This window comes from Geotrypetes seraphini, chromosome 1, assembly GCF_902459505.1.
Source record: "Geotrypetes seraphini chromosome 1, aGeoSer1.1, whole genome shotgun sequence".
NCBI lineage: Eukaryota > Metazoa > Chordata > Amphibia > Gymnophiona > Dermophiidae > Geotrypetes > Geotrypetes seraphini.
The window spans coordinates 337110904-337132388 of record NC_047084.1 but is presented as its reverse complement, the minus strand read 5'-3'; the positions used below and the strand labels follow the sequence as shown (position 1 = coordinate 337132388).

The 21485-nt window shown below is 40.2% G+C and overlaps 1 protein-coding gene across 3 annotated transcripts; it reads left to right on the top strand.

The window, feature by feature from the left end:
* Positions 1-5098: 5098 nt before the first annotated feature.
* SPP1 (secreted phosphoprotein 1) lies at positions 5099-21220 on the top strand. Of its 3 annotated transcripts, XM_033959637.1 has the most exons (7): positions 5229-5330; positions 5914-5969; positions 9860-9932; positions 10674-10727; positions 14523-14570; positions 16976-17182; positions 20418-21220. In XM_033959637.1, the coding sequence occupies exons 3-7, from the start codon at positions 9879-9881 to the stop codon at positions 20712-20714; spliced, it is 660 nt and encodes a 219-aa protein (XP_033815528.1). In that variant the 5' UTR covers positions 5229-5330; positions 5914-5969; positions 9860-9878; the 3' UTR covers positions 20715-21220. The 3 variants fall into 3 exon arrangements, with proteins under 3 accessions (XP_033815521.1, XP_033815536.1, XP_033815528.1); XM_033959630.1 differs by lacking the exon at positions 5914-5969 and having other exon boundaries at positions 5099-5330; XM_033959645.1 differs by lacking the exons at positions 5914-5969; positions 10674-10727 and adding an exon at positions 11208-11261 and having other exon boundaries at positions 5111-5330.
* Positions 21221-21485: the final 265 nt, after the last annotated feature.

The window sequence follows — 21485 nt, the reverse complement described above, 5'->3', positions numbered from 1 at the left end:
CTGTAAACAGAATGAAATGTCTGAATTTTGAACAAAGAAAACCAAGAAACGTGGATTTCTGTATAGCAGCATTCTTAGCAAACGGTCAAGGCATTCATGCAGAGCAGAGGGTCAGCCTAGCGGTTTATGAAGTGGGCTGTAAACCAAGGTATCCAGGTTCAAATCTCACTTTAACATTTTGGTTTTGTAATTGTGAGCCCTCCAAGAATAGAAAAAAAATCTACTCTACCTGAATGTACATCACTTCAATAGCCTCCGGGCTTGCAGATGTCTTTTACATTTAGGTACAGTAAGCATTATCTGTTCCTGGAGAGTTCACAATTAAAAAAAAAAAAAAAAAAAAAAGTGCAATTTGAACTTGAGGCCTTGGCTTACAATCGACTACACTAACCACTATGCTACGAGGGGCTGCTGAAACGTTCTCAGCCCAACCAAGAAGAGACTGAAAACTACAAGTTAATCCAAACTTTTCTTGACACTTTTTGTGTCATTTCATATCATTGAAACGAAAAGTGTGGAATAACTTCTAAATTTCATGGCTCCACATCATTCTCTTCTTGGTTGGGCTGAGAACTTTTCAGTGGCCCCTCGTACTCCTCAGGCCTGCTTCCTTCTCTGTTAAGAATGCCCATAATAACTGAAGCTGACAGGGCGGCACAGTGTTGGGAGAAAGGCTTGCTCTATTGCAGGAGACAAGTGCACTGAACACTTTGCACACACCACAACGAATGTGTTGTTCTGTTGGGATTTTTGTTTAATTTAAAATTTTGCTTAATTTTTTTATTTTTTTTTATTTATGATTTTCAAATACAATTCACAAGAATAACTCTTGCTAAGTGAAACACAGGGAAGAAAAATTATTCAAAATAAAAGTCATATAATGTCCATATCTTAATATCCTTTCTTAGACCACCATAATAATGGGGGTAGTCAACATATATATAGGGAGAAATTAACTACATAATCGATGAGGAAAAAAGGCTTAACATGAATCAACGACTAAATTAATCTAAACAGTCCCCTTTCCAATCATTCCTTGATGATTTTCTTAATATCTAGAAACTGTTTCAAGTGTTCTGGAGAGTAAAATGTATAATTAACGCCCAAGTACCTAACCAGGCACTTACAGGGATATGCAAGAAGAAATGTAGCTCCCAACTTGCCTCTTGACGTAGTTGAAGAAAATCCTTTCTTCGCTCCTGAGTAATTTTAGAAACATCAAATAACTTCTGAGAATTCTTGAAATATAATTTCAAAGATCATATTTGCATCCTGTTCAAAAACAAAAGACACCAAAAGAGTAGCTCTCTCCGTGTCAGCCGTTAAAGTTTGTTCAAGAAGTAAAGACACATTTTCAAAATCAATCTGAGGATCTTGACCATTCTTTTTTCCCGATTCCTTTTGTAGTACCTTTTTGTTTGGCAAATAATACATTTTATTAATTGGAAGATTATTGTTTAAAGGTATTTTTAAGTTCTCATTTAAATATCTCTTAAGGAAATCCATTGGTGAAACACCCGGAGCAAGAGGAAAATTCAGGAAGCGAAGATTTAAGCGCCGATTATAATTTTCAATCTGTTCAAATTTCCTATGGATTAAAATATTATCCTTAATTGTAGCGACTTTAAACTGCTGCAATTGGATTAACTCTTCCTGTGTTTGTTTAATTAACTAATTGGCATGCTAGACATGAGTGGAGTAGAGATAGAAGCGACAGGCCTTAGCAGTTTGTTGGATGTGCATAGAAAATGAGAGGTTGAAATCGAAGACGAATCCAAGGCATTCCATCAGGCACACACGTTCCGTGTCTTTTGTATTGTTATTGCAACCATTTGATCAATGAGCATCAAGCAGATAACTATCAGAGTGTTTTGGACTGGTAGTCGGGGTCAGGGCCAGGACTAGCAAAGCTAGGAGGCTGGCTGGCACTGCAGTCTAGACCAGGGCTGCCCAAATCCGGTCCTCAAGATCTACTGGCAGGCCAGGTTTTCAGGATATCCACAATGAATATGCATGAGAGAGATTTGCCTGTATTGCCTTCTTGGTATGCAAATCTCTCTCATGCATGTTCATTGTGGATATCCTGAAAACCTGGCCTGCCAGTAGATCTCACGGACCGGACTTGGGCAGCCCTGGTCTAGACTCTCAGCACAGATCTCACAGTCAATAAAGCAGTCTAGTACACCAAAACCTATGACGTGTTTACTTTAACTTTGGTATTTGTAGATAAGACAATACACCCATGTCATCCAACAACTATTTACAGGACTTATATATGCCAGCAAAGATAAGTTAAAAATGACATATACAATCCTTTATATTTTTCTTCCTAATTCTCTCATATGTTACAGTTCTTATGGTAAAGTGGGTTCTTCTCCAGATGCAGGTCTGGTGTGAAGAAGCTTTACTTTGTCTGAACTTTAGCTCCAGTTGAATTTAGCAACACATCTTTTCCCTCTCTCTCCACTTCCTACTTCTCAGCAGGCAGTGGTGGTAGACAAACTCCTCATGCCTGTGTTTTCTTAATTAGTCATGCAGCTTCATAGACTCTATTGGTTTCTACTCCTGGCTCCTCAGGGTCAGAGACTGCATTATTCAAAGACCTTTCTTTGTCAGATCAGAAAGTGCTGCCGCTTGGAGGTTGACAACTACATTTTATCCCCTTGCATTGATTGGCCCGGGACTCTGAGCCAAAACCTTGGTCCCCTTGCTTGCAGGGGCATTGGCCAGGGGTCTGAACCACACAGTACCCTTTGCTCTCCCCAATTGCACATTGTATAAAAATGTTAGTTATCTACTGTATTTTATTTCTTAATATCATTTTACAGTTTCTCCTCATGGTTCCCTAGTTGCTGTTATGATTCCTACCTAATTATTTTCATTAAGTAACTGGTGACCTTCTGTGCTGGTCAGTCGTTTTTCACGTCTCTATTTTCTGTACCTGCTACACCTTGTGTTAAGATTTGAATTATTCTGTGCTTGCACAATGAACTCTGCCCTTTCATCCTTCTGCCTTTGTTAAGTTCCCAGTTAAATGGCACTATAAGACAAAACTGGTAACACTGTTTTTCCTGGATGAAAAACATGCTCATCAAGTGCATATTTTTTTTTAAAAGTTACTGTGCCATGAGTGCAGTCTTCATAAATCCATTCAGAATTACATGTAGGTTTCATTTTTTTTTTTTTTTTTTAGTACAGCTCAAACTAAAACTTGGCTGGAAATACACATACTGAAAGCTAGTATGAAGGTATGAACAGTGGCATAGTAAAGAGGATGTGTGTGTGGGGAGGGGTGATCCGCCCAGGCACGGTCTTCCTAAAGGCGCAGTCTTCCCAAGGGTATGGCCTTCCTCCTCCTCTCCACCTCCCCTCCCCCACCCCTTGTTTCTCTCCTTGCCACACACTCCTTGTCTTTCCCCATACCTTTTTTCATTTCCCCAGCCTGAGGTTGCTGCCGGCATCGGCGCTTTCTCTGATGTCACTTCTGGGACCCGCACCTAGGAAGTGACGTCAATGAGCGAGCCGACACCAACGTGAACATGCTGCTCACGCCAGAGAAGTTAAAAAGGTATGGGGAAAGGGAAGGGGGCGCGCATGCAGCAGGGGAGGGGAGGGGCGCCACCCCCCCCCTCAGTTCCCCTCTCCTCCTATTGGCAGTTATAAGGCAGAGCACTAGTTCTCTCTAGAAACTGTCAGTCCATTCTAAGTCGAAAGTTCACACTCCTTACTTTAGTTTAGAGGCACAGAGATTACTGTCTAGCTGACTGGCAAGCTTAAGAACGTTAAGAGTTGCCATACCCAAGGTCCATCAATCCCAGTATCCTGTTTCCAACAGTCGCAAACCCAAGTCAGGATAACTGGCAAAATCCCAAGGAGTAAAACAGATGTTATGCTGTTTATCCTAGGAGTAAGCAGTGGATTTCCACAAACCAACTTAATAATGGCTTATAGACTTTTGTTTTACGAAGTTAGTCAAACCTTTTTTTAAACCCTGTTAAGCTGACTGCTTTCACTACATTTTCCAGCAGAATCTCTATGCCTCTAGAAATTATGTTATATTATAAGCGGTGTTTCCTACCTTGTACCCTATAAAACTATAGTTGACTACTGACAACATCACTGTAGTTCAGTGGTTCTTAAACTTGTCCTGGGGAACCCCCAGAGGCACAAAGAGAAGAATCCAATGGAGCTGTTGTAAACGTCAAGCAACCAAAAACAAAAACAAAAAATACTGCAGACGATGTACAGAATGCCAAGACTTTATTAATAAATGTAGTTTTTCTCAATGTGGTCCACTTTAGTGGCAAGGGAACAAGGACCCAACAAGGTCCGTGTTTCAGTAAACACACCTTCCTCAGGGGTCCAGATGGTTCTTTTATGGGCCACAATGACATGCAAAAGATCCGAAACCCGTGGGCAAGTTGGGATGCCTTGAAGAAAAGCATATCAGTCGGTGGCTGATATCCCTAATCAATATGCATGAGCGAGCTCTGCCTATAAAGTAGGTAGTAGGCATGCAAATTTCTCTCATGCATATTCATTAGGGATATCTTGAAAATCCAACTAGCTGGGGGTCCCCCAGGACAGGTTTAAAAACCACTGCTGTAGCTCACACCAAGTGAATGCTTGAACATAGGAGCATAGGAAATAATTTCATTTCATAAGACATTTCTCCATCCTAAATTAGCATACGTTTGCGGGTAAGTTGCAAAAGGGGTCTCAAACCAGGAAGAAAAACTATTGCTCTATTGAGTCTTTCACAATAAAAGAGAGCTCAGTGATTGCAAAATATCCCAGCTAACTGTTTCCTACAACCCACTTGCCAATGTATCATTCATTACCTGCCAAAAAAATAACAAACTGTTTTCTCTCAGACCTTGAGCTAAGTGGTAAGCATTTACAGAAAGGCACATGCTTTGCTGTCTTCCAACTGCAGTTAAATTTCTACTGCCTTTCCTGTGAAAACCTCCTACATATTATTGGATGTCATACATCCCAAGGAAAACTGCTTAATGATGTACTAGACAGCACAAACAAATGCTTAACTATAGTGTGTGGGTCTTCTGTGTTTGTTTGTTTAAATCCACAAAACCAAGAGGAAGTGGGGAGAGAACATGGGCAGGTCAGTGGCAGAAGAAAACTCATGGTGACATCAGACTGGGTAGCTCAGGGATTGGCTGGTGATGTCTGAAACAGCATTTAAATTGCAGAATGATACAGTCATCAAGCAGATGAAGAAACAGAGAAGAGGAAAACCTTCTCCAAACTGCTAATCTCAGGTCTGGCTGCCACCTATACTCAGTGCAAGACTCAAGAGCTGCCAATCACAGGTACAGGTCAAGCTACCTAAGACTGGTCTTGTTACTGAATATCTCTGCGCTAGTTAGTGACAATTGGAACTTTTAATCTCTCTCTCTTTCTTTTTTTAGTTTTATTTGAAATGTTCATTTATAGAGATAAACAGCTTTTACTTTTAACATTTTTTTATTGCACATTGTATAAAAATGTTAGTTATCTACTATATTTTATTTCTTAATATCATTTTACAGTTTCTCCTCATGGTTCCCTAGTTGCTGTTATGATTCCTACCTAATTATTTTCATTAACTAACTGGTGACCTTCTGTGCTGATCAGTTGTCTTTCATGTCTCTACTTTTCTGTACCTGCTACACCTTGTGTTAAGATTTGAATTATTTTGTGCTTACATGATGAACTCTGCCCTTTCATCCTTTTGTCTTTGTTAAGTTCCCACCCCATTTAAATGACACAAGACAAAACTGGTAACACTGTTTTTCCTGGATGAAAAACATGCTCATCAAGTATATATATATATATTTTTTAAGTTACTGTGCCAAGAGTGCAGTCTTCATAAATCCATTCAGAATTACATGTAGGCTTCATTTTTTTTTTCAGTACATCTAAAACTAAAACTTGGCTGGAAATACACACACTGAAAACTAGTGCACAAGGTATTCGCTCTGTATTTAGCATTGTAGCTCTCATGCTCTCATTGTCTCAAATGCCTGAATTTGCCCTTCCCATGGTGTCATTACCAGGCTTCATCCACTGAATACTTACTGCATGTCATTCAACATTGCTTAACCCATAAAAAATTCATCATTTCAGTAAACATGCATCAAGACAGGGACACAAGCCTCCAAAGAAATGTTTCATCTCTACATATGATGTTGGGGTAGTCTCTATCGAGGGCTATACACTTATCCCAGTGATTTTCCACTTTTTTGTTTTGTTCCGGCGGAAAAATATGGTACAAAAAAAGTGGAAAATCGCTGGACTAAGTGTATAGTTCTCAATTGAGACTGCCCCAACTTTGTTGATTAGACTGAGAACTGTTCACTGGCCTCTTGTGATCTGCTCTCTCAGATGGGCAGTGATGTCAGCATGGGGGCTCCTTATGTTTATATTTTATTAACATTTGATGTACTGCTTAAACATATTACAGATCTAAGTGGTTTACAGTAAAATACAGATAAATTAGGAAAGGAACTCCATTAGAGATAGGAAAGCTAGAGATAAGATAAAAGAGATAGGATATAGCTAATAATGTGATATAGAATGTGCACACACACACATGCCCCCCCCCAAAAAAAAAAACACCAAATCTGATCACTGCCTGTACCAAAAGGCAGAAAAGTAAAATACATAAAAAAGAGAGGGTCTACTTTACGGAGAGGGTGATGGATGCCTGGAATGCGCTTCTGAGAGAGGTGGTGGAAAGGAAAACGGTAACGGAGTTCAAAAAAGCGTGTGATGAACACAGAGGATCCAGAATCAGAAAATAATATTAAATATTGAACTAAGGCCAGTACTGGGCAAACTTGCACGGTCTGTGTCTGTGTATGGCCGTTTGGGGGAGGATGGGCTGGGGAGGGCTTCAATGGCTGGGAGGATGTAGATGGGCTGGGGTAGGTTTTGACAGAGATTTTGGCAGTTGGAACCCAAGCACAGTACCAGGTAGAGCTTTGGATTCTTGCCCAGAAATAGCTAAGAAGAAAAAAATTAAATTGAATCAGGTTGGGCAGACTGGATGGACCATTCAGGTCTTTATCTGCCATCATCTACTATGTTACTATGATATTTATGCAGTGTAAGTGAAATAGGTCAAATTAACACAATTTAAAAAATGATATAAGGATTCAGCATACCTTAGCAAAATAAAATAAACTCAAATATAATTGAATAAACAATAAATATAGTAGAGTAAAACAATATCAAGTTAAAAAAAAAAAAAAAGAAAGAGCGGTAAGGAAAGGCAAAAAGTTTAAAAAAAAACCCTAATAGAAAACAATAAAATAAAATGAAGTATAATCATCAAGTTGGCTAGGGTAGTGCTTTAGCTTCTGACTCGAGCACTACATAGAATTTCATTTGTGGCACAGGAAATAGAGCGACTAGCACATGGTGTGTGCATTATGCTTCTTTGACAATAATCTTTTTAGCTAGTTTACAAAATGCAGAGACTAAAATGCACTGGAGGTGTGAGGCTTGTTTCATTTTGTGCTCGTTTAAATCTAAACAGTGCGCAGTAAAAATGTTTATTGTGCATTAAAAATTTAAAACATAAAACAAAAATGAGTGAAAACCAACAAAAATTAAGCAAAAACAAACAATAGTTGACTGCACCTCCCTGAAATGTCTCTCTTAAGTCTCTTCATTACTTCAGTATTGAGTTCTGTAAGATACAACACAATTTGGTGCAGCAAGAGGAGCTTCACCAGGCACTATAACGCTTCAATGAATTATGAGGTGCAAGTCAAGTCTAGTCATACACCAAGAACACCTCAGAACCTAGTTAAATGCTGCAAAGGGGTGAAGGCTTATTTTTAAGAAGAGAAAACCTAGAATAGGCTTTATGTGAGCCATTTAGCAGTAAGGACCAGGGAAGTTCAACTAAACAGGGCTGCTCAGGGATATTCTCAAAATTATTAGCAGTGAAATGTGTGTTGTTGGTGTTATTGTTGTTGTTTAAGAACCAAAGGGGTTGATTCAGCCTCTACTTGGCAAACAACAGCCAAACACCGGATTATTCTAAATATCTGCTGTTACTAAGATTATGTGACATTTACCTTTTCTCAGTAGTTCAAAGTGAGTTATATTCAGGTGCAGTAGGTATTTCCCTGTCCCCAGAGGGCTTAAAGTCCAATAGCCTTATTTGCTGTGCTGCATTAACATGTTAATGCATCTTAATGCAAGCTAACATATGTGGAACCTATTTAAGAAAATGCATTAGATGTTTATCATTGGTACCTTAACTCTTAACTTAGAGCAGTGGCTCCCAAACCTGGCACCCCAGCCAGTCAGGTTTTTAGGATATCCACAATGAATACTCATGAGAGAGATTTGCATGCACTGCAAATAAAGTATGTCTATACCTGTGAGTCTAACTCAGGCGCCACTCATGTGTACATGCTATGCAAGATATGCTCGCATTTACATAATAGGCTGAATTTGGCAAACACTTATGCACAGGTGCACATATGTACATATATGCTACTATTCTAATATTCGCACATAGAGGGGATAATAATCTATAGCTCACATACCCCCTCTTTTACGAAACTGCGATAGCAGTTTCTAGCGCGGGGAGCCACACTGAAAGGCTCGCGCTACTCCTGATTATCCTAGAAACTCAATGAGCATCGAGGGCAGCGCGGGCCATTCAGCGCGGCTCCCTGCGCTAGAAACTGCTATCGCAGTTTCGTAAAAGGAGGCCATAAAGTTAGGAACCGGGATGATGTGCATGTAATTACAGACCTCTCGAACTCGGTGTGCAATTGCTATTATAGAATACAAGTATAAATATGCATTTACATGGAAACATAGAAACATGATGGCAGATAAAGGCCAAATGGCCCATCCAGTCTGCCCATCCGCAGTAACCATCACCTCGTCCTCCCTCTAAGGGATCCCACGTGCCTACCGCATTGGCTTTCTTGAATTCAGACACAGTCTCTGTCTCCACCACCTCTTCCACATCTACCACCATTTCCGTAAAAAAGTATTTCCTTAGATTACTCCGGAGCCTATCACCTCTTTAACTTCATCCTATGCCCGCTCATTGCGGAGTTTCCTTTCGACTCGTGCACATTTATATTATGTAGGTATTTAAACATCCCTCTCATATCTCCCCTCTCCCGCCTTTCCTCCAAAGTATACAGATTGAGATCTTTAAGTCTGTCCCCATATGCCTTATGATGAAGACCATGTACTTTACTTATGAGCACTTACGCTAGCTGGTACAAATGCTCTCATATAACTTCTGTCAGTTAGGTGCATAACTGCCAGTTTTCTACAACCTGTAAGTGTAGCTGCCTGACACGTCCCTGACCCTCCCAGGTGTACGCCGCCTTGCAGTTGCACGCTCTGGATTTTGCACATGCAATTTATAGAATACTGACTAATGATAGATAAGTATGCAATTGCTAATTAGTGTTAATTAGTACCAATTAAGACCAGCTTTCTTCAGGACCTGTAGAGCTTCTAGAAGGAATCCACTGAAACTACAACACACACACAAAAAAAATAGATGTGACAAATGTAATTGTACTTTATTTTTATTTATGGGCCTTGATCTTCAATCCCAGTCCTCGAAGACTTCTAGGATTTCCACAATGAATTTGCATGAGAGAGATTTGTATAAAATGGAGGTGGTAGGCACGCGAATCTATGACATGCAAATTCATTAAGGATATCCTGAAAACCAGGCCCATTGACAGCCTTCAAGAACTGGGAGTGAAACCAAGGCTTTGGAAGTACTGATTACGTTGACTGCAATAAATAAATGCTTGTGTTATCTCCTTCAGCCTTTGGTCTCATCAGAATTGCAATTGCTTTCCAGGTCAAGCCAAAGCCTCAATATGAAGATTGCACTGCTCTGCTTTTGCATCCTCGGCATAGCCTTTGCAGTGCCGGTAAGGAATCACGATTTCTTCTATGCTTTGTTTCCTTGGCATACAATAAACAAACAGTCCAAATCTATAAATAGTATAAATACTCAAACACCCTAAATAAAGGCCGACTATTGAATGAAAGGAACAGCTTGCTCACCCTTAGAGACGAAGACTTTATATCTCAAGTGCCCAAAGTCAGCCACCAGCGCATATCTTAGTTGCTCTACTTATAGTTGGGCTATCATTGATATTTGTCTTATTTTCTCTGTGGGCTATAATTTAAATTGTCTTATTTTATCTGTGAGTTATTATTTAAAATAGGAACTTAATCACCCAATAATACTAATGCTGTTGCTGTATGATACTTAGCTCGGGTTAAAATATTACGCACGGCTTTCATCCGGGCTTTCTTCTGGGCGTAATATTTTAACCCGAGCTAAGTATCATACAGCAACAGCAATAGTGTTATTGTGTGATTAAGTTCCTATTTTAAATAATAACTCACAGATAAAATAAGACAATTTAAATTATAGCCCACAGAGAAAATAAGACAAATATCAATGATAGCCCAACTATAAGTAGAGCAACTAAGATATGCTCTGGTGGCTGACTTTGGGCACTTGAGATATAAAGTCTTCGTCTCTAAGGGTGAGCAAGCTGTTCCTTTCATTCAACAGTCGGCCTTTATTTAGGATACAATAAACAAACACACATATGGGAAAATAAACCCTAATTTGTTTTATATGCTATCTTGTTTGGCAGGTGCACAGATCTGCTCGCTCTGCCTCAGACAGTAGCTCAACAGAAAATGACCAAGTAAGTTCCTTCTGCATCCTGGTTCTGTCAAGCAGTGTTATCCGTAGAAATACAGAATTGGAGAATGGAAGAGATGAGTTTAGAGGGAAAGATAAGAAGCTCAGTCTTAGCCATGTTCAGTTCTAGATGATGGTGGAATATCCAGGCAGCAATGTCAGACAAGCAGGGTGAGATGTGGGCCTGGGTTCCTGGTGAAGTTCCAAAAAAAGTCCTGCTAATTCAGCCATCCCCAAACAACCTCCTGCTGATTCAGACCACCTGAGTGGTCCAGTAGGCATATCCATTTGCTCTATGTATCCATGGCTCTATGTAGTAAAATTGTTGCCACAAGCTCTAGCAGGAGTCTTGTGATATTATCATTAAAGGGCATCATTCCATATGGAGTGGAGGTCTGATCATGGGGAGGGTGGGGAACCTCTCTGGCCTGCTTAAATCAATTTGAATATCGAACAGAGCACCAGGCGTTATCTTGTTTGGTAGGTGCACAGATCTGCTCGCTCTGCCTCAGACAGTAGCTCAACAGAAAATGACCAAGTAAGTTCCTTCTGCATCCTGGTTCTGTCAAGCACATCTGCAAAGCTTTAATCCGTTATATAGTCCCTCTGCCCAGTGGTTTAATGAATTGCATCACTCACAGTGTCCACTTTCCCATTTATGAGGTGGTCTTCTATGTTCATCGTGAATTTTCCAAAAATACAGCATTTTGCTTTTTAATTTTATGAATGAGGAATACAAGATTCCCTATGCATAAAAGTAAATGACAGAGATAAAGTTACACTGTGTTATAAAAGAGAAAAATCTGAAAGCATAACAAAAATATAACAGACACTCAAAAGGAAAACTGAACCGACAACTGGGAGGGCAAAATGAGCCTCTGCAGATACCTTGCACCTATGGAACTGCAAGCTCACTGTCAAAAGGAAACTCTGTAGGATCTTCCTTTAAAAATTCCACTAGTGCATGGAACAAAGCATGTGCCACACATTATGTGGGTAATTCTATAACTGACTTAAGCATTCAGAAAGCATTTTACAGATTCAGGTAGGCATTTATATAATCCCCCCAGCATGCATGCATAAAAATGGGTGCTTAGAAAACATAAGGCCTACTCTTATGTGATGTACACATAGGTGTTACTAGGATAGAGAATAGGAATAGCTTGGCTGGGTTTAAAAAAAGGTTTGTATAATCCTAAAAGTCCATAAGCCATTATCAAGATGGTCTTGGGAAAATCCCCTGCTTAACCTACTGGGATTCATTTTTGAACAATAACAAGCTTAGGGGCTCTTTTACCTTAGCATGTTTTTATATAGGTCATTCCCATGGTGCACTAAGGCCATTTTTATAGCTGGTATAAAATGGCAGCATTTTTTTATTTTCACTATTAATGGCCATGTGCTGATTTTCCCATTAGAATATGAGCTTTTACTGTCACTTATTTTGTAGGCAGTAAAGGCCAGATTCTGTATGAGGCGCCTACCTTAATTACCTAAATGAGGTGGGGTTTTTTTGGTTTTTTTTATTTATCAAATTTTTATCATTATCATTTTAACAACAATAACAAGAAAGGATATTTGCATAGAAATTAGAAATTTAAACGAAAAATAACTAAATCAATTCTCCTCAAGCCCACATTAATGGGAGAATATATCTCAGTTAAAACAAATAAGTCCATTATATAATCTAGATAATTACCTAAACGTGTTTTAACAATTGGACCCGCCCCCTCCGATTTAATTGGCTGATAGGTACCTACCTGATTCTTTAAAAGGTAGGTGCCTGTCGCATGGCACCCAGAAGCATCTAATGCCTTAATGGACATGTTTATGGGTGGAGACAGAGATAGGTGTGATTCTCAAAAGAACTTAGGTGCCTGCAATGTAGGCCGGTAAAACCCTGGCCTAGATTTATTTATTTTTAAAATTTATACACCGCTTAAATCTAAGGGGTGTGTATATCAAACTTACATAGTTATTAAAACAAACAACAAAGTATCAAATAGTTAGAAAAATACAGGAATATTTAAATTTCGTGGTGATGTTTTTGTTTTTTTTTCCAATTCTTTATTCATTTTCATATCTCATAACAAGTATACAATAATCATTCAATATTCATACAATTCACTTGTATACTTCATAAAAATATTAAATCTTATATTATCCCCCCTCCCCCCTTCCCTTCCACACATATCAACATTTTATTTGAATCTCACACATTATACCCTCCCAATCCCATATCATATTAAGACTTCCCTTCTCAACCTATCTCTGTAGTCCTTTTACAAAGGTGCGCTAGCCGTTTTAGCACGCACTAAACGCTAACGCATCAATAGACTATAATGGATGCGTTAGTGTTTAGCACACATTAATATTTAGCAAGCGCTAACATGGCTAGTGCGCCTCAGTAAAAGGACCCTTCTGTGTTTAAAAATATAAATTACTTAAACCAGAAAATCAGTTCCCACTAGATTTTTACGGAAAAACATCTACAAATTGTGTTTTCAAAAGTTTTTGGAAGGTCATGTGATCCCAACATAATCTCAAAACATCAGGAAGGGAGTTCCACAAATTTGTTCCAGTTATGGAAAACATAGCCATCTTCGGTTTAACATATTGAACTCCATCTTTCTTTATGCCAGTGGTCTCAAACTCAAACCCTTTGGAGGGCCACATTTTCGATTTGTAGGTACTTGGAGGGCTGCAGAAAAAATAGTTAATGTCTTATTAAAGAAATGACAATTTGCTAGAGCGGGATTGGGGGCAGGACTGGGGCATTACAGGATGGGGAAGGGTGGAACTGGATGGGCCTGGGGGCGGGTCTAGGCGTCCAGATTTTCCAAACGGTGTAGATTATTGCCAGGAACTTGATTTTCAAATGAAAAGTTGTAGTGTACGGTCACAGACTCACATAAATACAGATTCAGTGCAGTCATATTGGATTTTACATTGAATTGCTCCACATCTAAGCTCTAGATCAGGGGTCTCAAAGTCCCTCCTTGAGGGCCGCAATCCAGTCGGGTTTTCAGGATTTTCCCAATGAATATGCATGAGATCTATGTGCATGCACTGCTTTCAGTGCATATTCATTGGGGAAATCCTGAAAACCCGAATGGATTGCGGCCCTCAAGGAGGGACTTTGAGATCCCTGCTCTAGATGAATTGCAAGTAGGTCCAAGAAGGCTTACAATCTAAGGCAGTGGTTCCCAAACCTGTCCTGGGGGACCCCCAGCCAGTCAGGTTTTCAAGATATCCCTAATGAATATGCATGAGAGAGATTTGCATATAATGGAAGTGACAGGTATGCAAATCTCTCTCATGCATATTCGTTAGGGATATCTTGAAAACCTGACTGGCTGGGGGTCCCTCAGGACAGGTTTGGGAACCACTGATCTAAGAGGTCTATTTACTAAGCTGCCTTATTGCAATAATAAAAGTAACCTGCCAATAATGCTGCTTAACTCGGGAATTTTTACTGGAATGCACATTAAATAATTATAAACTACAAAGTATGCAAATGCAGACAGAGCAGCTTATCATCAGGCAAAATGAATAACATGGCTTGCGGTAAACTGTGAAACCCATTGAAAGTTAACAGCACCTAAAGAGATATTATTATCTCCTCATAAACTGATGCTCCCAGGAGAGAAGTTAAAGCAGCTGGAGATATAAAAGATTACTCCTCCACCCCCGGATCTCTTCCAAACAAAAGTGCATCCCCACCCCCTTTAGTCCTTGCTGCTAGCAAGAGTACAATGTGTATCCTCCATCTTACATAAATGTTCTCTTTCCTTTTCAGAAGTCAACTCCTCTCTCCTCTGAAAGTGACGAGAGTGAGGAAGCGCAGGTAAAACAAACTGTTTCGTATTTAGGGATTAGGATCAGCGAAGAAGCACACCTAATGGCTAGTTTTATCTACTTTGAGGCAATTCTAAAACTGGGTGCCCCCATTTAGGAAACCTGAGGTTGTGTAGGAGCTTAGGTTCTGTTCCAGATTACTAGCATAACCCAGTATAAAAGGCCGGCCTTAGCAATTGTGAGGCCCTGTGCAGACCAGTTTGGTGCCCTTCCACATACACACACACACACACACATAGGGTTACCAGATGTCCGGATTGAGCTCGGGGACATGTTTGGAGGGCATCTGCTCATTCACGGATGTGACGTGATGATGTCACATGCACACAGGTGATGTCATCACAGCACATCCACGTATGTGCAGATGCCTCCAAATGTAGCCCCAAAGAGACAGGGTTTGTGTGGGGCTGGGACTAGGGGCAGAACGGGGCGGGGCTGTGGGCGGACCGGGGCAGAATAGGGCAAAAATCTGGCAACCCTACACACACACTCTGACTCCAGCATGTCCACTTGTCTCAGAACATCTCTTGTCCTGAACCTTAAAACATTGAATCTACTTGTCTCCGTAGAGAGCGGTGGGTAGTGTCAGCAATTCGCATAACCCATAGGCCGCTGAACCCTGATCTTGCTTTCTTCTGCATCCCAGCCTTGCTGAAACGGGAGTAGCATCAAAATGGGGTTTCAGAAAGAGGTGAAAATGCCAGGGCCATGTTGTCCCTGCCTAAGAGTCCCTGTTGTCCCTGCCTAAGACTGGCACTGCCAGTTTAGGCATATCAAGTATATAGATACCCACACTTATACCAGCTACAGAGCTGGTATAAGTGCAGGTACTTAATACAGCAGGGACACACATAACTTGCAGTATTCTGTACGTTATCCCCCTAATTCTATAAAAAGCACCAAAAATTGCTTGTGCAATTTTGGTCATGGGCCCAAATTGTACGAGCAATTTAATTGATTAACAAGATAATTAATGTCGCTAATTGGCATTTTAAACAAGCAATTATTGGCATTAATTAGAATCAGTGAAGACTTATGCATATATATTTAGATGCGGGATCTGCACCTAAATTTTACCTGCAATTCAAAAAAGGGGGTGCAGAAATGGAAAGGTAATGGGTGGATCGGGGGGCGTTCTTTTAAATTATCTACATAACTACAGAATTGGGGCCTGCATGCCTAAATTTAGTCTTCTTTCCAGGGCATAAGCACTGTTCTATAACCTATGCCTAACTTTGAACACAGCTTCTAGAATAACGCTTTTTCTGCGCTGAATTTTCAGGTGCCATGTATAGAATTTAGCTTTTTGTGTGCAAGCAGGAGCACCACTTATGTCCTGGCCTTGCTCCACCTTGCAAATACGCCCTATGCCAGAAAGTTACTAAACTAAGGGCTCCTTTTACGAAGCCGCGACAGCGGCTTTAACACGCACGACTATTCATCACACGCTAACCCCAGTGCTGGCCTAAAAACTACCGCCTGCTCAAGAGGAGGCGGTAGTGGCTAACGCGGCGGGCGGTTTAGCGCGCGGTATTACGCGTGCTAAACCGCTACCGCGTCTTTGTAAAAGGAGCCCTAAAACAATAAAGGAGCCCTAAAACAATAAAGCTCGACTCGGTTTACAGTAAATAAAATAAAAAAAGAAAAAGGGAAGAAAAATTTTACAGTTTTTAGATATTTGCGAAAGGATTGAAAAGAACCTAGTTCTCTCAACCACAGAGGAATATTGTTCCATAATTCAGTTATTTTGAAAGCTAAAGACTTCCCCAATTTACCAGAAGAGGCTATGCCTTTCAGAGAAGGGGAGGATAATTTAAATGTTTGCATGGTTCCAACCAGACCAGGTCTTTTAGAATACGTTTTTTTACAGTATAGCAATTAGGCAGCATACTGGCATGTATGCCTAACTACGCATCTACATATATGCTCAATGGGCTCTTAAATGTTGGCATCCAATTTACAGAATTGCCTTTCACATGTCTGTGGAAAAATCCTGCTTATATCTGTTCAACTGTTTAAGCCGTAACCCGTTCTGAGCTCTTTGGGGACAAGATAGAAAACAAATTGAATTCATTAATGCTGATTATATCTATTTTGCTTTTCACTGGTTTAGTCTCCCACTCCATCCCATCATTAAAGTATTTCCAGTATATTGCTGGTTCTCAACATTTGTCACTTAAATATCCATGTTAGCAGCAGGTCGTGTCTAAAAAAGCCACAACCAAATGCTAGCTTTCCCTAATTTTAACATTTAAAAATTCCTTCTATGCTATATTTGATTTTTGTTTTTACTTCAGTTGAGTGGAATAATCACTCTGAGAGCCCCCAAAGAAACATGGCTCTCGCGCCTCAAGCTGAAGCACCACTGATTTCTTGTCAAATATTTCTTCTCAGACAAAGGCAACCACAACTGAGGACAGTGATTCTGATGATGACGATGACGACGATGATGACAATGACCTACCCATAGAGATGCCCACTGATGCCCCAATAACTGTGCCCTTCACCCCTGCCTTCAGAGGAGATAACACAGGCCGTGGAGACAGCGTGGCATATGAGTTAAGAGCAGCACCTAAGGAGATCTACAATCCATTGGCACAGGTAAAGGCCACCGGTACAAGCTGTCAGGGTCCAATAAACCAGTGGGCAGAGAAAAGTAACATAAGAATTTTTTATTTTTTTTTTTAAATCATCTTTATTCAGTTCCAAACAACGCATAAACAAATAAAGACAGGCCTATTGACACTTAAGATAAAAATAAACTCTGTGAGAGCCAAAGGAACAAGGCCTACAAGTTAACTGTGGCTAATGAACCATTATATAGTAAAGAACAAATTACAGGTACAATCATATCTCCAAAAACACTCCCTCCCATCATCCCACCCCCCACCAATAAGAAACACTTTTTAAAGATTAGAATGTCAAACTGCATATAAAAGGGTGAGCAAAATAACTGCTAAGAATTAAAGAAAATGAAGAACCCTCTAGCAGAACCAACTAGATCAATGGAATGTGATTACATGATCCCATATCCCTACTGGATAATCATTCTTTCTTGCCCCATCCCTGCTAAGCCATATGTTTAAGTTTATTTAAAAACTTAGCATGCTGCCTAGCCTAATCGGATCAGGGCAGTTTACAAATCAACAATTATAAACTTAAAAAGGGAGGAAAAAAAAGGAACTCCATTTGTGTAATAAGAAAGTCCTAACCAAAATCATCCCAAGAGCTCTTCCAGCCTATCATACTCACTCTAAATCCTAAAAGCAAAGCTGTCTAGCACAGTGTTCTTCAACTGCCGGTTCATGGACCAGTGCCAGTCCGCAGAAATTTCCTGCCGGTCCGAGCTTTTTTTTCAGCGGCCTCTCTGCTTTGGGGCTAGGACTGCTAGAGGCCACTGAGAAAAAAGCTCCTCTATGAATCCTTGAAAAAGCCCTTTTGGGCGAAACGGGTCCCGTCGGAGCATGCTAGAGACACTGCATTAAAAGGATAAGTAATAAATGAAATATTGGTTGTTTTGAGTCTTGATTTTTGCTTTTTGAAAAAGAAAAAGACAAAGGTTTAACAACAGTAAGCATACTAGCTACATTAAATCAGAAGGCTAGGATATGAGCCCAAGAAGAACAATTACAATGAGTTGATATACTGAGGGCTCTTGTGCCGTTCTGAAATTGAACCCTAACCCGTGAGGTCTATATTCGTTGTGGGAATTTCCAATTTGCCTCACCTTCTCATCTTCACTATTTTTTAGTGTTTACTATTGGTTAACACCCCCTGCTCTACAAAGTTCAATAATTTGAACTTGAGGCCATAGTTTGTTGGAAATTTGCCACTCTCTCAAACATCATTTTGAATATTTTCAAACTGAGTAACTAGGATTCTTGACTACATAGCTGGAATTCCATGTTTTCCGCATGCTGCCCTTATTTATATCATACCTTTCAGCAAATTATCTTTACCCGATCATTCTGACCCTCTAATTTGAATTGGTTTTCATAACTAAACATATCTTTGGATTGCAAAAGCGTAAAAGATATGGAACAATTAAATGTGCTTTATGCTACATAAGTTCTGATCCTGATTCTGTTACCTTCTGTGAACCAGTCAGAAGTTCTGCTTCAATTCTTAGGTTTTGTAGACTGAAATAAGTAGGTAAAATTTACATACCTAGGGGAAGGAGAATGTTCAAGGCCCTGACGAAGTGACTTAATAGAAAGCCATCACTTTCAAGTATGGCTTAAAGAACACATTGGTTCAAAAGTGCTCAGGCTTTCAGCTGCATTAGAGAGGCAAAAGAAGTAAAATAGTATGCACACAGGTGTTTTTCAGTGGTACACACTCTATTCTACCCTCTTCAGCCTCACACATACCATAAACAGCAGATGCAAAGTTTGAGGCTGCTAATTTTAAAATGGAAACAACAAAAGTTGCTCAAGACTTCAGTTCCACATTGCAGGTATGCAAGCTAGTCGACAAACCTAAGTGAACATATAAATGGTCACCTGTGCTCATTTTGTGAGATGCTCTGGGGCTTGGCTTTAACTAAATTATTAGTACTTTTGCTTCTGCTGCCAGTGCGTTTCTTTTACTTACAGCAGTGGTTTCCAAATCTATCCCGGGAGCTTCCCACCCAGCCGGGTTTTCAGGATATCCACAATGAATATTCATGAGAGAGATTTGCATGTAGTGAAAACAGTAAAACAACTATTAGGGGCATAATCAAAATGCAAAAATGTCCAAAAATGGACATTTCTGTGTTTCTGACTTTGGACGTTTAGTGGGAAATGTCCAAGTCGGACTTAGACATCCTTTTCGAAAATGGCCCATGACCTCAATATTCAAAGGATTTCTACTCCTAACTTTGGGCCCGTTTTACAAAGTCACAGTAGCAATTTCCAATGCGCCAAATGCAATGCAGCAGTCCATAGGAAATGCCTGGGCTGCGTCATATTTACCATGCAGGAATCACTATCACGGCTTTATAAAAAAGGCCTTTTGAAAGTTATGCTCCTAAAGTGGCCCCTTTGAAAATTGACTAGGTCTGAGTGCCTAAACTTATACTTAAAAGTTAAACTCCTAAATGTAGGAGCATAAAAAGTGGGTAGCGATTGGTGCATATTTAGGGAAAGGAATAAAAAATTGAAGTATGACCCTAATGCTGAAAATCTGTGCTATTTATTTATTCAATTTTCCATACCATTCTCAGCTCAGAACGGTTTACATGAATTTATTCTCTATCTGACAGTTTTCTCTCTCTGTGCCAGTGGGCTCACAACTAGAGAATGACATGGTGACAAAATTCATCACCGTTCCCGTCCCTGCGGATAACCGCGCGAAACCATCTTCATGTCATTCTTTAAGGAGAGAGGGAAGAATCAGAGTATAATTGGGCGCAACCACTGACCCGCAAGCTTTCCGTTGAAGAATGCTGGTGTAGAAGGACTGAGGTTGAAATAGACACTAGAAAATGACATGGGATTATTTCCCACGGTTATCCGCGGGGACGGGAACAGTGATGAATTTTGTTACCGTGTCATTCTCTACTCACAACCTATCTAATGTGCCTGGGGTGATAGGGGGATTAAGTGACTTGCCCAGGGTCACAAGGAGCAGCATGGGTTTAAACCCATAACCAGGGTGCTGAGGCTGTAGTTTTAACCACTGAACCATACTCTCTCAATTAGGCTCATAAATATAGGCAACTGTATGCCAAGCCTGAATTTATAAGCATAAAAGCTACTAAAGTGAAATTTCATCTGACATTAGTCTACTGCTTCATCTCTCACAGTAGACTATCCATTTACTGGGACATGTGCACTCTGCTTCTTCCCCATAGATCATGCACGATACCACAGATGAGGACACCAGCACGCCAGACATGGAAAGTCAGCAGCAGCTCGACGATTCCGTGGGGCTTCCCCAGGCTGGTTCTAGTAGCCACCGTGACGGCACAGTCAGCACTGAGTCAAACAGCCAGGAGGAGAATAAGTCCCAGCCCGACGTGAGTGTGGAAGATGACAGCCATCCTGACAGTCATGCCAGCAATGAAAGCACTCAGGCCCCAGCAACCCCTGCCACCAGTGACAGCAACGAGAGCCACAACAGTGCCGAAAGCCAAGAGGCTACCCCTTAAACCAGTAGAAAGGTATATAGGCTCTGATGATGCATTTTTACTCCAGAAGCAAAGTGGAAGAAATCCCTTGGCCCGTCACACCAGCAGTAATCAATGTTTCTTCCTAATATGTGAAAAACAGTAACACTTCTCTCCAGTACTTGGTGTTTATGAAAGTGTTTCTTGTGTTCTGCACCTGTGATAAAAAACTGTTTGAAAATAAGGCGTACTTTTATTCTGACTTGTGGCGCTAGCAGGTATTAGTGGCATCTTCAGTAACCAGAACATGGATGTGTGATGTCCATTCACAGTCTTCCCACTACAGACATGCACATCGTGCCACTGCATATTTTAATATCATGTTGATTGTTACTGAAAATATAGAGAGAAATAGTAAAAACTAGTTTTACAATCTTTGGAATGTTACCTCTTATGATACTGTAACTTGATGTTCTGAAAAAAAATCACATTGTATATTTTGCTCTGATTTTTGATATTGATTAAAAGTTCCAATACATATTTATCAAGGTGTGGTCAGTGGACTTCTATGGCAGCAGTTGAGGTCTGACAGGAGTCATTTCAACTCGTAGGCTCTTTGGGGCTAATTTTGTACATCATTCTCCACCTGTAAATGTTTTACACATGGAAAATGAAAGGTTTGGACAAGTTCATAGTCTGCTATTGAGACAAATATGGGAGAAGTCACTGTTTGCCCTGGGATCGGTAGCATGGAATGTTGTTACCAGCTGGGTTTCTGCCAGGTACTTTTGACCTGAATTGACCACTGTGGAA

Excerpts from the sequence above, each read along its gene's own strand:
- SPP1 (XM_033959630.1), top strand. The coding sequence starts at position 9,879 with ATGAAGATTGCACTGCTCTGCTTTTGCATCCTCGGCATAGCCTTTGCA. Across the intron at positions 9,933-10,673 it reads GCATAGCCTTTGCAGTGCCG|GTGCACAGATCTGCTCGCTC; the intron begins GTAAGGAATCAC and ends CTTGTTTGGCAG. Across the intron at positions 14,571-16,975 it reads ACGAGAGTGAGGAAGCGCAG|ACAAAGGCAACCACAACTGA; the intron begins GTAAAACAAACT and ends ATTTCTTCTCAG.